The sequence below is a fragment of the Sander vitreus genome, chromosome 4, assembly GCF_031162955.1.
Source record: "Sander vitreus isolate 19-12246 chromosome 4, sanVit1, whole genome shotgun sequence".
NCBI classification, from domain to species: domain Eukaryota; kingdom Metazoa; phylum Chordata; class Actinopteri; order Perciformes; family Percidae; genus Sander; species Sander vitreus.
The window spans coordinates 21,816,364-21,830,332 of record NC_135858.1 but is presented as its reverse complement, the minus strand read 5'-3'; the positions used below and the strand labels follow the sequence as shown (position 1 = coordinate 21,830,332).

The window sequence follows — 13,969 nt, the reverse complement described above, 5'->3', positions numbered from 1 at the left end:
AGTATACAAATCTGGACTAATTTTGACCCAGTGATATTTACTATGTGTGTTAATGTAGTTATTGGAAATGACAAAAAACTGTGACCACATTAAGAAACTGTAAAACAAGAGTATAATCTCCATGTTGATGTAGATAATAAGATGTGATAATAGGATTAGGAGGATGAAAAGATCTCGGGTGTTCAGTGACAGCAGAAGGCATGATTAAACTGGCAGATGTGGGTTAAAACATGTGCACGACAAGTCCCATTAAAATATCACAACAAACAGCTGCCTGGGTGTGATTAGCTGAGAGTGTTACAGCCATTTAAGGAGAGCAGGCAGTTTGGGGTACTGTCCTCAGATTGGCTGTGTGTCAACCAGCAAGGTGAAAGCAAGGAAGTCTCTGGTCTTCATATTGGGGGCTATATAAGGGCAATGATTTAATGTCATTCAGAGAGGAGAGACAGGGTGGCCTTTGGTGGATTTTGTCTCTGCTAACAAAATGTGAAGCTGAATTAAGACCAAAAGACTGCAGTAAATCCTTCCTAATCCACAATTTTTGGAGAGATTTGTCTGAAAACCCACTGGTTTTGCCACCTCACACACACCCCAACCTGCTTTGCCCCAGAGCCTTCTCAGGATGCAGCAAGCATCTTTTGCAGGATTTCTGTCAGGCAGCTCTCCTGTATTCTGACTCTCCCCTGCAATATTCTGAGTTGCAAGACTGTCACTCAGACAAAGACACATATGCCAGCAGGAAATGAACAGCATCATCTTTTATTTTTTGATTAATTTGTCTTCTTGGCAGGTACAACAGAAAATGATAAAACTATCAGGGGGCAACATCATGTTTCAGACATTCAAAACAGGGAAAAACTTCCTCCGATGTTGGAGCTGGTTCCCGGGAGCTTTAACACTTGTATATTAATGCGTGGTTACCAGCTGAGGTTTCTCCTCTGAATAATAAAAAATGAATGCACACTCACATTAGATGAACAGTGTTGATGCTTGGTTTCCCCACTAAAAGAAATCATTAAAACATAACTAAGTAAACTCCCTGTCCTAGAATAACCCTTAGTGTCTGGTAAAAGTGGACTGATGTGCAGCCGTCCGAGCAACAACCATGATTTCAAGGCAGACCATGTTTGAGGGCGCTTAACTGGGCTCTAATATTCACAAAGTCATGCATCACCAAGCTGCTTTTCTAATACAAGTGTGGCAGCTGGGAGCACCAGATGTACAGAAGAATACGAGAGAAGCTGTCCAGAATGTGTGGCTGCTGGCTGATAAAATCTTGATAAAAACTTGTACTGGCTGTACAGGATATTTCTCATCTATCCTTTTGCCATACAACAGCATAAACTATAATTACATTCCAAGAGTATGGGGCTTAAAACAGCAATGTTGTGGCTTGCAGCTGTTTAACTGCAGCACAAATGAAAGGTTGAAGTAGATAAGTAATATCTAGTTTAATACCAAGCTCCTGCCCCCAAACCCTTAATGCTGATTTAATTCCAAGAAAATGTTGTATGAAGCAAAACACAACTTAAAATGTTGATTAGAGAAATGGAGATAGCAAAATGCTTTAGATGAAGCACAGAATGCTTAATCAGATTTTCTGAGAGCTACTTGTGATTAAAAACATTTGTACAGTATCTGGAGTTGAAAAATACATTGCTTTCCCTCTGTTTACCTCAACCAAACGGACAAATAAAGGTTTCAGAGAGGGAATTCACAGATAAGAATAAAACCTCAGAAGAAACACACTTTCCAAAATGATATTTACATTTTATTTATGCTTTGATAACTAAATAGACCAGCCTATTACCTGGACGATGTAAACAGGATCATCAGGCTATATCGAGTATGTTTTATATGAAAGAAAAAAACAACTGAAAAACAATCGGATCAACACGATATTAATAATATGACAATATATCAAGAATAGTATGTTGTCTTTTACATCACCTCTACATACTGGCGGTATTGTGCTTTGATAAGACTTTTGCAACTAGAACACAGATACAGAACGTTTTTTAACAGCCCCACAAAACTCCAGTTTTGTGGGGCAGTCGAGACTAAGAGTTAAATGAAGTTGAATGAAAACTCCTCGACTCATCGCGCACATGTGAAAATGAAAAAACTAATGGATGAGAAATGAAATTAGGTGCAGGTCATTCATTCATGGCACAGTCAACAAATACACGCACACACAAATATATAGGATGTATCATCTTCCTTTTCCTGTATATCATTTAGGCAAACTTGGTAATTATAATATATATATATATATATATATAAATATATAAAAGAAAAAATTTGAGATGAAATGAAAAACATGCAATTGGACAAATACAAGCATGCATTTACATGAGTAGACCTGAAATCATCACCGGTACATTTTAAATGGTAGATGATGCACCTCTAGCACTACCACTGTAACCACAAACCCCGAACATTTCCCTGCACACCCGACTACACTCAATTGTGAACATAGATACATTCTCGTACAAACTACACAGAGTCCAGCTGCTGTTTTATGAAACGTTGCAACAGTTACAGATGTTGCTACATGTACAGAGGAGTAAGCAGTATGAATATTTGTCCCACTAGCAGGCCAGTGTTGTGTGAAACTATCGCGTGTTGCTGTGTTATTTAAAGGCATGGGGGCTCTTTTTATGATCTGCTGTCTATGGTGAGATAGCTGTACATGTTTCCTTGTTTATTTTTACATTTTATTTTTTGTCTTTTGAAAGAGAGGTCCGTGTTGGCAAGGTTCCTTCATGAGCATCCTTTGCGGCAGTATTCCAGAGGAAAACACAGAGATAGAAGAGTGCTGCATGAAATGTTCTCTGGAAAATTGACAGATATTTTTTTATATTTGGGATATCCTCCCCACTTGGCCTCGGGTGACAGTTCTTTGTCGTATTTGATTTGTCCGCTTTACTCCTTTTGTATGTAAAAAGTGCCTCTGTTAAGACTTCGTATCAGTTCCTCACACTCCCTGTGCCGGATAGTTCTTGTTGTATGGTTGGCTTTGGTTGCATAACACGCACTTTGATGCTTCATATGGGTATCTGCTCAGCATGTGAAGTCTTCAAAGTTGCCCTGGCCCGGGTGATGAGGTAGCATGTTGCCAGGATATGTTGATGGTGTACGCAGGTTCTCGCAAGGAGCCTGAGAGAGAAATGGGGAGAGGATATAAAAAAGGCAAGTAAGATAAAATAGAGAAGAAGAGAGGAAGCATTGAGATAGAGGGGATGCAAATGTGCATAGGGGGAGTCATTGCACCCAGTGTAAAACCAGAAAATAACATGCATTGGAGAAAACCTTAAAGTCATAAACTCCCAGAAAAACATGACATGAGCAACAAGCTAGGCAAGAGAGAAAAAATGTTCCTAAGAAACAATGGAGTTAAAAAAACAATGGTTGGAAAGACTACTAAGTCAGACAGGATAGCAGATCAGAGGAGGAGCACATCTTTCTCTTTTTTCTCAGCTAGGGCTCTGACTTCCAATTAAAGTGAACTGGCTTCATTTACACTTGGAAATAAGTGAGCTGTCACACCCTCCAAGCTCTAATTCCGGCCTGTCCCTGCTGGTCCCTTCCACCAGTTTAGATTAAATTCAAGCCACTTTCCGCTGTCCTACTTCTCTCTCTCTCTCTCTCTCTCTCTCTCTCTCTCAATTTTCTCTCCGTCTCATCCCAATCACCGTTTCACTCCCTTTCCTGTCTCTCAAGTCTTTCCCTTCCTAGCTTCCTCCATCTCTATGTCTTCACCAACTCCTTGACTCTTCCCCACCACTGCCACCACTGTCACCGTTATGTCCTCCTTCACTCTGGCTGCAGCTGAGACCAGTGAAGACAAAGAAGAGAGTGTGCCACTGTCAAAGAAATGCAGTCTGACACAGTAAAAGTACATAGCAGCAGCCTACTGACATGGCGTTTCACATCATCCAGGCTCAGCACAGCTCCTCGGTCATTGTTGTTGCGGCCTTTGTGTTTCTTCTTGACGCATCGGCACAGCTTATACTTGATCACCTGAAAATAGGTGAGGACACCCATTACCAACCTTATGGGATCAAAACACAATATTCAAAAAACTTTTTTTTTTTTTTTTATCTTTTCATAGTTCAAGCCCACACACTTTTGTGTTTGAAGGATCAGGCAAAGTGAAATTCAATAGAGATTGATTTTATACATCTATAAATGTGTTTCCTCCTCAAACCTGGACATGAGCACAAAAGATTTCTGCATTCTTGGTAGAAGGGAAGGCGTAGAGGAAGCATGCAACACAGAGTTGCTCTAATGAGAACAGACAGAGACATCCTGACTAATCTAAAATATAATACATCCAAAATGTTAATGTATTCAGAGTTGCTTGTGCTGAGTTGGTTGTGTGTGTGTGTGTGTGTGTGTGTGTGTGTGTGTGTGTGTGTCATACAGAGATGGGCTGCAGGGTTGTGAGGGACACAGTGTTTGTCATGCTCGCTAAAACACGTCCTTGTGCGGATGGTAAAATTGTGTGAAGAACTCCATTTTGTGAGCAGGTAATTTCAATAATACTGGAGCAGTACACTTTTCCATAAACAATACATTGCACTGGATGTGAGTGAGAGACTCCCGATGCTGATGGGAGATATTTTACCTCATATAGATAGTCAAAGAGTTCGAGAATAGTGAGGATGCTGGCTCCGATGAAGAGACCCATCTGACCTCCAATATCACCTGAAAAGAGAAATAAGAAAGCACAAATTGTACCTTTAAACAAAGCAGAGAGGAACGCCATCTCTTTTCATTCACATGAAACAGCTTTGAAACATACTTTTCATCTTTATTAAGGTCTTAAAGGTGAGAAATATGACAGAAAACATAGATGTGTAAAAGTAAAAAAAGTAGCTGAAAAGCCATGACTAGAGAGACAGTTTTGTGTCTTCTGGGACCTGAACACCTATTATAAAAATACAAGCGCTTGAGTTACTGTCACTTTGGATAAAAGGCATCCGTCATGTTGCATACTGCATATTATCAATTCCCATGAAAATACGTGACAGCCAGTTACTTACCCAGAAGGCCTGCCAATTCGTAGGCTTTCTTTTGTTCAATGGTTTCGTAGTTCAGCGCTTCAAAGAAGATATCCAGAACCATAATGTTATCACTGTAAACAGAGAGAAAAGCACACAGTCTTAAGTCACATATACAAATGTTTCAGTTTCTATTTTATACACTTTTTTTATCAGTGTCCTCAGGCGAGAAGATGATTGGTGAGTCTGCCACTTCCTGCAGATAACAGAGCAGATGCATCAAGTTGAGCAAATATCCTGCCGTCAGTAGCTAATTTCCCCTTGGTGGGTCTGGTCATTGAGGAAAACAAGGGAAATAATGACAGCTAGTTGATTTCTAGAGAGTGTTAATTTCTAAAACGCAGGACTTCGGCAGAAAGAAAAATAGTGAGGATGATTTTAAAGGCCCAGCAGCCAAGAAGTAGGGGTGCACGATTCAGAAAATGTCACGATTCGATATTGATTTTCAGGCTCAAGATTCGATTCAAAATCGATTTTCGATTCAAAAACGATTCTCGATTAAAAAAACGATTCACAGTATGTAAATGTAGTTACTTTTCCCATGTGATTGCAGTAGACATACAAAAAATAAAAAATATGAATCGGTAGAGCTTGAATCGCAATTCGAATGTGAATCGATTCTTTTGCACACCCCTACCAAGCAGACTATTATTTTGATTCTTGAATATACTCCCTGTGGGCCAAATCAGACTTCACACCCACTGGAGCTGAGATCAAAACCATAACTCAAATTTGTAGTTGTCTTTAAATTTAAGTCAAGACAAGTGATGATCTGTCAGTCTTAAAGGAAACTCTGGTAAAGCCGAGGGCTGTAGTTAAAATGCAAATTACAGCTGATAATGTAGAGATGGAGATGTACTATTACAGAATGAGCGTGTGGGAGGGGAGATATCCTCCAGGTCCTGCAGTTTGACTGCAAAAACGTTATTAAAAGCACATAAAATATCCTTAGTAAATACCATGAAAAAAGTCATCATACACTTAATTCCTCGCCTGGGGAGGTAATATCTAGGTCAGTGGTTCACAACCTTTTTTTACATACTCCCACAGGCCTGTCAAGCCCTGTTTTGACCTGGTAATTAAAATATAACCCGAGTGACTGGATCACAATTGGACAGCTCTAATTTACAAGTGAAAATGCACTCATCCACATTCTTAGGTGGTCTGGGCAACATGTGGCCACATAAGGCAACATTCTTATAGCAGTGTGTACACGTAAGTGTCTTCAGACACATTAAGTTTCAACTGTGAGCAGAACTACGTACTAATTTAAAGTAGTTCTCATATCACAGAAACCACTAAGAGTGAATCGTGTGTTTTAGATGTTATTATCATACTGTTGGTGATGTGCTGCTGTTTCCGTTATATATATATATATTTTTTTTTAGATAGTGACAGTGGATAGACAGGAAAGGTGGGAGAGAGATGGAGAATAACACACATCAAAGGGCAGTAGGTCAGATTTGAACCCACGCCGCTGCAAAGGACTCAGCCTACATGGGGCGAACGCTCTTACTGGGTGAGCTAGAGGCCGCCCCTGTTTCTCATATATTGTTATTTAAAAGCTTTTATTATGAAACAGCAAAATCAGGAACTGTTGAGTCTTCATTAGCAGTAACTTCACACGACTCCTTATAGCGAACATGAAATGTAAAATAAAGGGATATAGAAACTAAACTTCAAACCACAAATATATTCAGTTAGAAGCTGTAAAAACGTCTTTCTCTCCTGAACAGGTCCCGGCACCAGTCAGTAGACCTCCTTATGTCGGCACACAGACAGACTGTGGGCAGCATTTTGTCATTAACGTTAGTCATTGCACATTTCTAATGTATGATTTATATGAGAGTAACAACTGACATTTATGCACACACTCACATACAACCAGCCTGTATGCAAACAGAAATGATATACATGTTTATTTGCATAAAGAGTGGGGAAATGAGATCCGATCACAAGTGGTCACTCAGGACGCATTTGGAGAGACATTCTACTGCCAGGTGGGAACACACTTACCTACAGCTGTCCACTTGTAGATCAGATCACTCACATTGGATTTAATACCAGATCAAAACAGTGCTAGTTTGCAATTTGAATGCTTGCTTGTCAGTTGTTCTCAGTGAGTAACCTGCAATATATCTGATCAAAGCTGTGGTCAAACAGCCAACAAATCTCTCTCTCTCTCTCTCTCTCTCTCTCTCTCTCTCTTTCTCTCTTCCTCCCAGTAGAAAGACAATCCACTGTCACAAACGTCAGTTTCACACCACTAAACACTGTGCAGCCCAGATACCAGACCACTCCCAGCTAATGCTGATCAGACTGACATTGCTTGGAAATATGGCCAGTCAAAACATGAACTAGATGGACTCACAGCTATCCGCAGGGAATTAAATAAAACTTTCAGCAGGGAGAAGTGAAAGGTTTTTGCAGCACTTTGACTACATATGGTGTAATTATCTTGTCCTCAACAGCTCTGCCCGGAATGATAGATGAAGGATTCAACTATTATTGCACCCTCTCATTCCTTGAACTGCTTTTGATCTTTTTATTAGATTTGGCAAAGAAACAGTCCATACTTGGCTGATTAATCAAGTCAAGCTCTGATGTAAGATCTTCATTCAATTTCCTCACTTCCATGAAAAAAATCCAAGTTAACAGGTTACAGCAGTTATTGTGCAGCATCTACTGTTAGCAAGTTGCTAAACATTTCAAATTCTATTATATATAACATTTACGTATGATGCAACCTTGTATCAAGAGATTTCCAGTGCAGCAAGGGGATGAAGGAGTAATTGTACCTGTTACTCGTAACAGGTGGGACTCTGAACCTTGAGCCAGAAGGCAAAATCTGAAATTCAGAGTATACGGGGTAGGTGCTGTCAGACAGGATGGCTTCAGCCTTCCTCCTACCTGTCTGCTAAACCGGTCCGGTAGCATACTCTGCTGTACCCCCAAGATCCTGCTGCTCATTTTCACTATCCTGGATAGTGCCTTTTTGGCCTTGATGCTGAGGTTCCCGTTCCAGAAGATTCAAGAAAAAGTTAAAACAGACTCAGACTAATAAGTGACATGTTCTGTCTGTCTGTCATTGTTACAGTTGCTTCTACATTAATCCCTCTGCTGATTTGACAGAGAATCATTGATAAATTCATGTAAATAAATAAATGTATTTAGCGTATCTATCTATCTATCTATGAAAATGTACTGTATATTTCCGAGATAATTATCTCATTAATTCAGAAAAAAACAGGGCAGATATTTTTTTCTCAAGTGAATGCATTACGCATTTCGTGGCGGATCAAGGTTACAGTAATAGTATTGCATTTTCAATTAGTTTTTAGTTTTCATTTTTGTTTGGTTTAAAAACAAAATTCTGCGTGTGTTTCGTGGTTTTAAATACATGGTTGGAGAATGGCCAGTTTAGTTTAGTTTTAGTTTTTATTTCATACTGCATTAACATTGCGAGATAGGGCATGCCTTGGTGGAAGTGTCCTTCTAGTGTTCTTGTATTATTTCATGTGAAGCAACAGACTGTAGCACTGTGATCAAGACACATTTCCTCTCGGGTTAATTAGAAGATGGCTGAATTCCTCAATTATCCCCCATCACTGAAGAAGGTAATATAGATCACTTAAAGTGTCAACCCAAAAATGTGCAGAGTCTGACACTAAAAGAGTTTTGTTTTGTTTTTTAGAGTTTTCAGGCTCATTTGCGGAAGGGTCTCTGTGCTCACCTTAAATATGAGTTTAAAGGAGAATTCCGGCCAATTTTTACGTTAATCTTGATCGCTATAGCTATGCGAGTACTTTCGATAGAAAAAAACCCCGACCTGGATCGGTCCTAGCAAACTGGGGTTGCTGCAGCTACGTGTACAAGCTTCCACTGAGCTAAAACGGCAGTTGGAGGGCAAGTTTTAGAGTGGAAGTGGAAGCTTGTACACGTAGCTACAGCAACTCCAGTTTGCTAGGAAACGAAAGTACTCGCATAGCTATAGCGATCAAGATTAACGTAAAAATTGGCCGGAATTCTCCTTTAAGACATGTATGTATAAAAATGATATAGTAAAATAATAACTAGTTTGGAAGACAGTCGTGATCAGATATGCAACTTAAAGAAGTGTGTGGTGAAAACCGGAAACATCCAACACACACATACCCTTAGAATGGAATTTACAGTGACGTAGGAGACATCTTGTGCTCATCATTGGATAAATACAGTAAGAACATAAGAATGTGACTTACGATATGTACTGCTCTGTCTTGTTGAATTTCTTGGCGAGGTACTTGGCTGATGCTTTGCTGGGTATCTTGACAAAGGACATCTCTTTACCGTAGCGCGTCATGTTGCACGGTGTCTCGCACACGCAGTAGTCATTGTCTCTCTCAACAAGAAAGTCTGAAAAATAGATATGGCAGAAAGACAATTGAAGAGATTGAAACAGAGAAGACACTAGGGCAGATACATTTATCGTTAACCCAAGATGACAAACATTATGCCAGCAGTAAAGGCATCAAACTTGTGAAAAGATGCTGCAAGGAGACACCGACACCGAAGGGACCCTTTTAAGAAATATAAAACATAGAAGACACACGGTGAAAGAGTCAGCAAGAAAGCAGCAGCCAGAGGCCAACACGTGAAAAAGCCAGAAATTGACAACAAGCAACAGACATGAAAGGCCTGAAAGGTATCAGTTGATGGAGAGGCAGGGGAGTGTGAAAAAGAGAGCCTCAGCGCCAGGCCTGAGGTTTACTCTTTGAGAATGGCCACCATCAGGCTTTAGGCACACTATTTTCTGTTATCAGCGGGGGCTCAGAACAGTGGGACATAGACATTGAACAGTGTACACACACACACACACACACACACACACACACACACACACACACACACACACACACAAAAAATGTTTGTTTCACTATCTTTGTGGGGACCCATCGTTGACATAATGCACTCCCTAGCCCCTTACCCTAACCTTAACCATCACAACTAAATGCCTAACCTTAACCCCTACCCTCACCCTAACCATAACCTAATTCTAACCCTAATCCTAAAACCAAGTCTTAACCCTCAAACAGCCCTTTAACCTTGTGGGGTCCAGCATTTTGGGCCCCACAAGGCTGTGCAGACCCCACAAGTATACTGTATTCCCCGTTTTTTGGACCCCATGAATATAGTAAAACAAGCACACACACACACACACGAACGCACGCACGCACGCACACACACACACGCACACACAGGGTCTTCTGCTCACCCAAGGCAGGATCTGCACACTCCTTGTACTGCTCCGGGGTGCAGTATGGGGCATCTCCTAAGGACAGGAAGGAAAAACACAATGTTCTCAATGTGAACAAAACAAGGGAGAAAGGGAACAATAGGGTTTTCAAAGAAGCACAAAGGACGACAAGATCTGGGCTTATAAATAATTGTGTCATTACTGTCCTTATCACGACAGCATATTCCTCACAAATGTGATCACATCTCGTAATTGATTTTATTAACTTTTGTACTTTCGCTGCCTATCGTCACTAGGGTTGGGTACCTAAGCAGTTCTTTTGCAGAAAAATGACCATATTTGCCTTCTCTGGCAAGAAACACACCTCTCCTGACTTATGGCATGTCCTGCACAGGAGAAAACTCTCTCAGATGGTGTCCAAGAGGCCTGGACACACAGGTATGAGTTTAAAAGGGCAGACAATTTGTCCGCTTCCCCCACCACCAGGCTACAGGGTCTTGTCCTGAACGATAGACTAGCAGAGCAAGTGTAATATGTTTACTAGCTATCACGTGCAGTGAATGGTTAATATGCCTTTACGTCCTTTTTGGTGAGCCCAGAGGGAGTTAAAAGTAGCCTACATTTACGATAGCTAGCTAACCGTAGACTACAGAGAAAGTGTGATATTTTTATATATCAATTTCAGAGCGTGTACAAAAAGCCGTCTATCAGCAGTGATAGTAGAGTGCATGTCCGAGAATAGCGTGGATACGCGCTTCACACCGCGAGCGGGCACGTGCGCCACTCGGCAGAAAAGGGAGAAAGAACAAAGAGTCTGCTGCTGTCCAGAGCGACAGAGGGAAAATAATTCAGTTGGAACAGAAATGAGGAACCGAAATTTGCTTTTTAATCCGGTCCGAATACTACCGTTTGCGTAGGAACCGGATCCATAGTGGAACCGGGTTTCGCTACCCAACCCTAATCGTCACCACTTTCAGTCTGTGTCACACCATCTTTGTCTCTAGTGGCAGTTGAGCCATCCCTCTCCTTCAGGAAAAAGACATGTCTTAGATGTAGAGGAAATAATTTCCCAGCTGCAATTATTCACTGCATTTTGTTTCATATACAAAATCAATCTCTCATGACAGCGAGATAGCAGAGGTGAATAGGAGCAGAGGATTTTAGCTGGGGAGTTCTCTGGAGACTCACATTAATCAATTGCACAATCACTATAAGATAGCAGCTAATCCTGATTACAACACAGATGGATTGTCTCGGCTCTCTCTGGATGTGCAAACACAGAGCTGAAAGTGACCCTGATTGAAGAGAGAGACATTAACAATTATTGGACAGGTGAGTGCAGGTTAACAGAGGCCAAATTCAAATGTTTCCTCTGTGCCAAACTCCTTTTCAATTTGCCTTCTGAGATGACACACTGTGATTAAATGTAGAAGCTAGACAGTAAATGCCAGCTGTAATCACTGCACAAACACAAGGCGAAAATAGTTGAGTTTTCTGAATCACTGGAGTGTGAAAGTATCTGATGCATCTGCAGTCGCTGGCAAATAGCTGTTTGTTCCTTAAGAATAGCTTTTGTCACCACAATTTCAAATGAAAGCACTTCCAACAACATCAACAGGAACTGCAACATCTTAATCTTTATGAATAAATGTAGATATACAGCTTTTGTATCCAGCAATGAGATGCCCTTCTGGTTCCTACCAGGCATGTGGACCATCCTGCAGTTGCAGTTCTCCACCAGGTATCGTGTCTCACAGTCGATCCGGCAGGCCGTGATGCTGTAAGTGTTGAAGAAGTCTGAGTCCATCGGTGTGGCCTTGCAGTCCCCCCACGGTGGAGGCAGGTACGTCAGCTGACAGAGACAGAAGCAACAGCACAGAACCACTTTAGTTATAGAGCATATTGTCTGTTGAACATCCTTTCTTGTGCTCTGTTAATGCAATCTTTATACCTTGTACTTTCTGTCAATATATCTATATTAGAAGCCGTTACACATTTAATTTATTTGGCACAGAAAATGAATCTCGTTCTTACTCTATGGTGAATATATGTGTATAGTGGTGCTTATTGTGGGAGCTTCTCTCCTACGCGTCTTCTATTCCCAGTGTCTCCGGTGCTTCCATTGTACTGCCCACTCTCCATGCAGGAACTGAATGGTATCAGCTGTGCAGTAGAGCTGTGATGTTGAAGTCTACACTCTAAAAAGCTTTGCTGCACATGTCCGTGCGCTCCCAGACGTTCAAACTAGTCATCTAGGGAAGCACAAACAGGCTATTGTACAATGTGTGTTGCCATATTCCTTCTGATCCGCAAATGTGCATTTTCTATCACTTTTGTGCAATATGTGCAATAAAATATCCACTTTATGTAGACATCTCTGTTCTTCCTCCCTCCCATCCTCTGACCTCTGTATATCCTCGACGTATAACACATGGTCTTCTGTGAATCCTTTGCAGTGCCATGCGCAGCGTGTATTACATGTTTTGGTACGGCTCGCACAACCATTTACACAGCGCACCAATATAAACTTTTACCGATATTTAGAATTTTCATCTTTTATATTTACTTTTCTAATTATTATTTTTCCATTCTCCATCGAAACCCCAGAGGTATTTAGTTAACTATAAACCAATAAGACTAATACAACCAAGTTCTAACCAAGCAAATGTTCACATTTGAAAAGCTGATGCAAGTGAATTTTTATATCACTTAAAACAATTAATATGATTGATTAATCGATTAATTGACTGATTGTTTCAGCTCTTCATGTGAGATATAAAACCTTTGAATCTTGAAGCTTGTGCCCACTGCTGGACTCAGGGGAGGGGTGCAGAGGGGCGACCGCCCTCGTTTCCCCTATGTTTGAAAAAAATACCAAAAAAAACCCTCTTGGATGTCCCGATGGCAGATAAAACGTGATGAAGTGCCTGCTAGGGTGGCCTTTCAGTAAAGAAATCAAGATGCAGTGCACTAATGGGTGCTGTTAAACTGAGAAAACATGATGCAGTGCCATATAGGCTGCCCTACATGCAGGAAAACTTTCTGCCTGCCGGTGCTCCACCACATGCAGCTGTTACCCTTTTTATTTTACAGTTTTAACTATAACAGTTAGTACATGTTGCCTAATATGTTACTCTATGGCTCACAAAGAGCAGGCTGACAAAATACAATGTTATTTAACACTATGCAGTATAGAGGCAAGAATTCAATAAGCATGAACTTATTAAAAATCTACAGTACATAATGACATGTATGTAGTTTGTCTGTAATGCCAGTGTGATATGTGTCATTGAAAACAGATGTTTGTCAGTGAAAGGTTTGGGCTACTTTTAAATGCAGTTTGAAATACAGTTGCAGCTTAAAACTTTTTCTTTTATGTATTGTTATTTCACTCTTTTTTAACTGCTCAGACATATGCCAGTGGTTTTACTACCATGTTCATACAGCTTTCTTGTTTGTAAAAAAGAAAAAGAAAAGATAATCTCTCTCAACAACGTTGTGAAACTTGTCGGTTTTTCTGTGTTTCAGAGTGAAAGACTTTTTCTCTTGCTGATCCAACTGATTTCAATGACAGTTCCCACCTGCCTGGCCCTGTGGACGGAAAGTGACGACAAGACCGGTCTCACACTCATCATTACACATCTCATTCTGTGTACATAAAGATACA

At 40.6% G+C, this 13,969-nt stretch overlaps 1 protein-coding gene across 2 annotated transcripts in view; it reads right to left on the bottom strand.

Annotated features, from left to right (window-relative positions):
• Positions 1-1,556: 1,556 nt before the first annotated feature.
• The window catches only part of LOC144517123 (acid-sensing ion channel 1B-like), a 63,082-nt gene continuing 50,669 nt past the window's right edge, over positions 1,557-13,969 (bottom strand). For both annotated transcript variants that reach the window (XM_078248999.1, XM_078249000.1), the window contains exons 4-10: positions 12,004-12,154; positions 10,321-10,377; positions 9,308-9,461; positions 5,049-5,140; positions 4,631-4,710; positions 3,922-4,023; positions 1,557-3,159 (exon numbers count right to left, since the gene is read on the bottom strand). In XM_078248999.1, the coding sequence (XP_078105125.1) occupies positions 3,064-3,159; positions 3,922-4,023; positions 4,631-4,710; positions 5,049-5,140; positions 9,308-9,461; positions 10,321-10,377; positions 12,004-12,154 (732 nt within the window). In that variant the 3' untranslated portion in view covers positions 1,557-3,063. The remainder of the gene's footprint in view (positions 3,160-3,921; positions 4,024-4,630; positions 4,711-5,048; positions 5,141-9,307; positions 9,462-10,320; positions 10,378-12,003; positions 12,155-13,969) is intronic.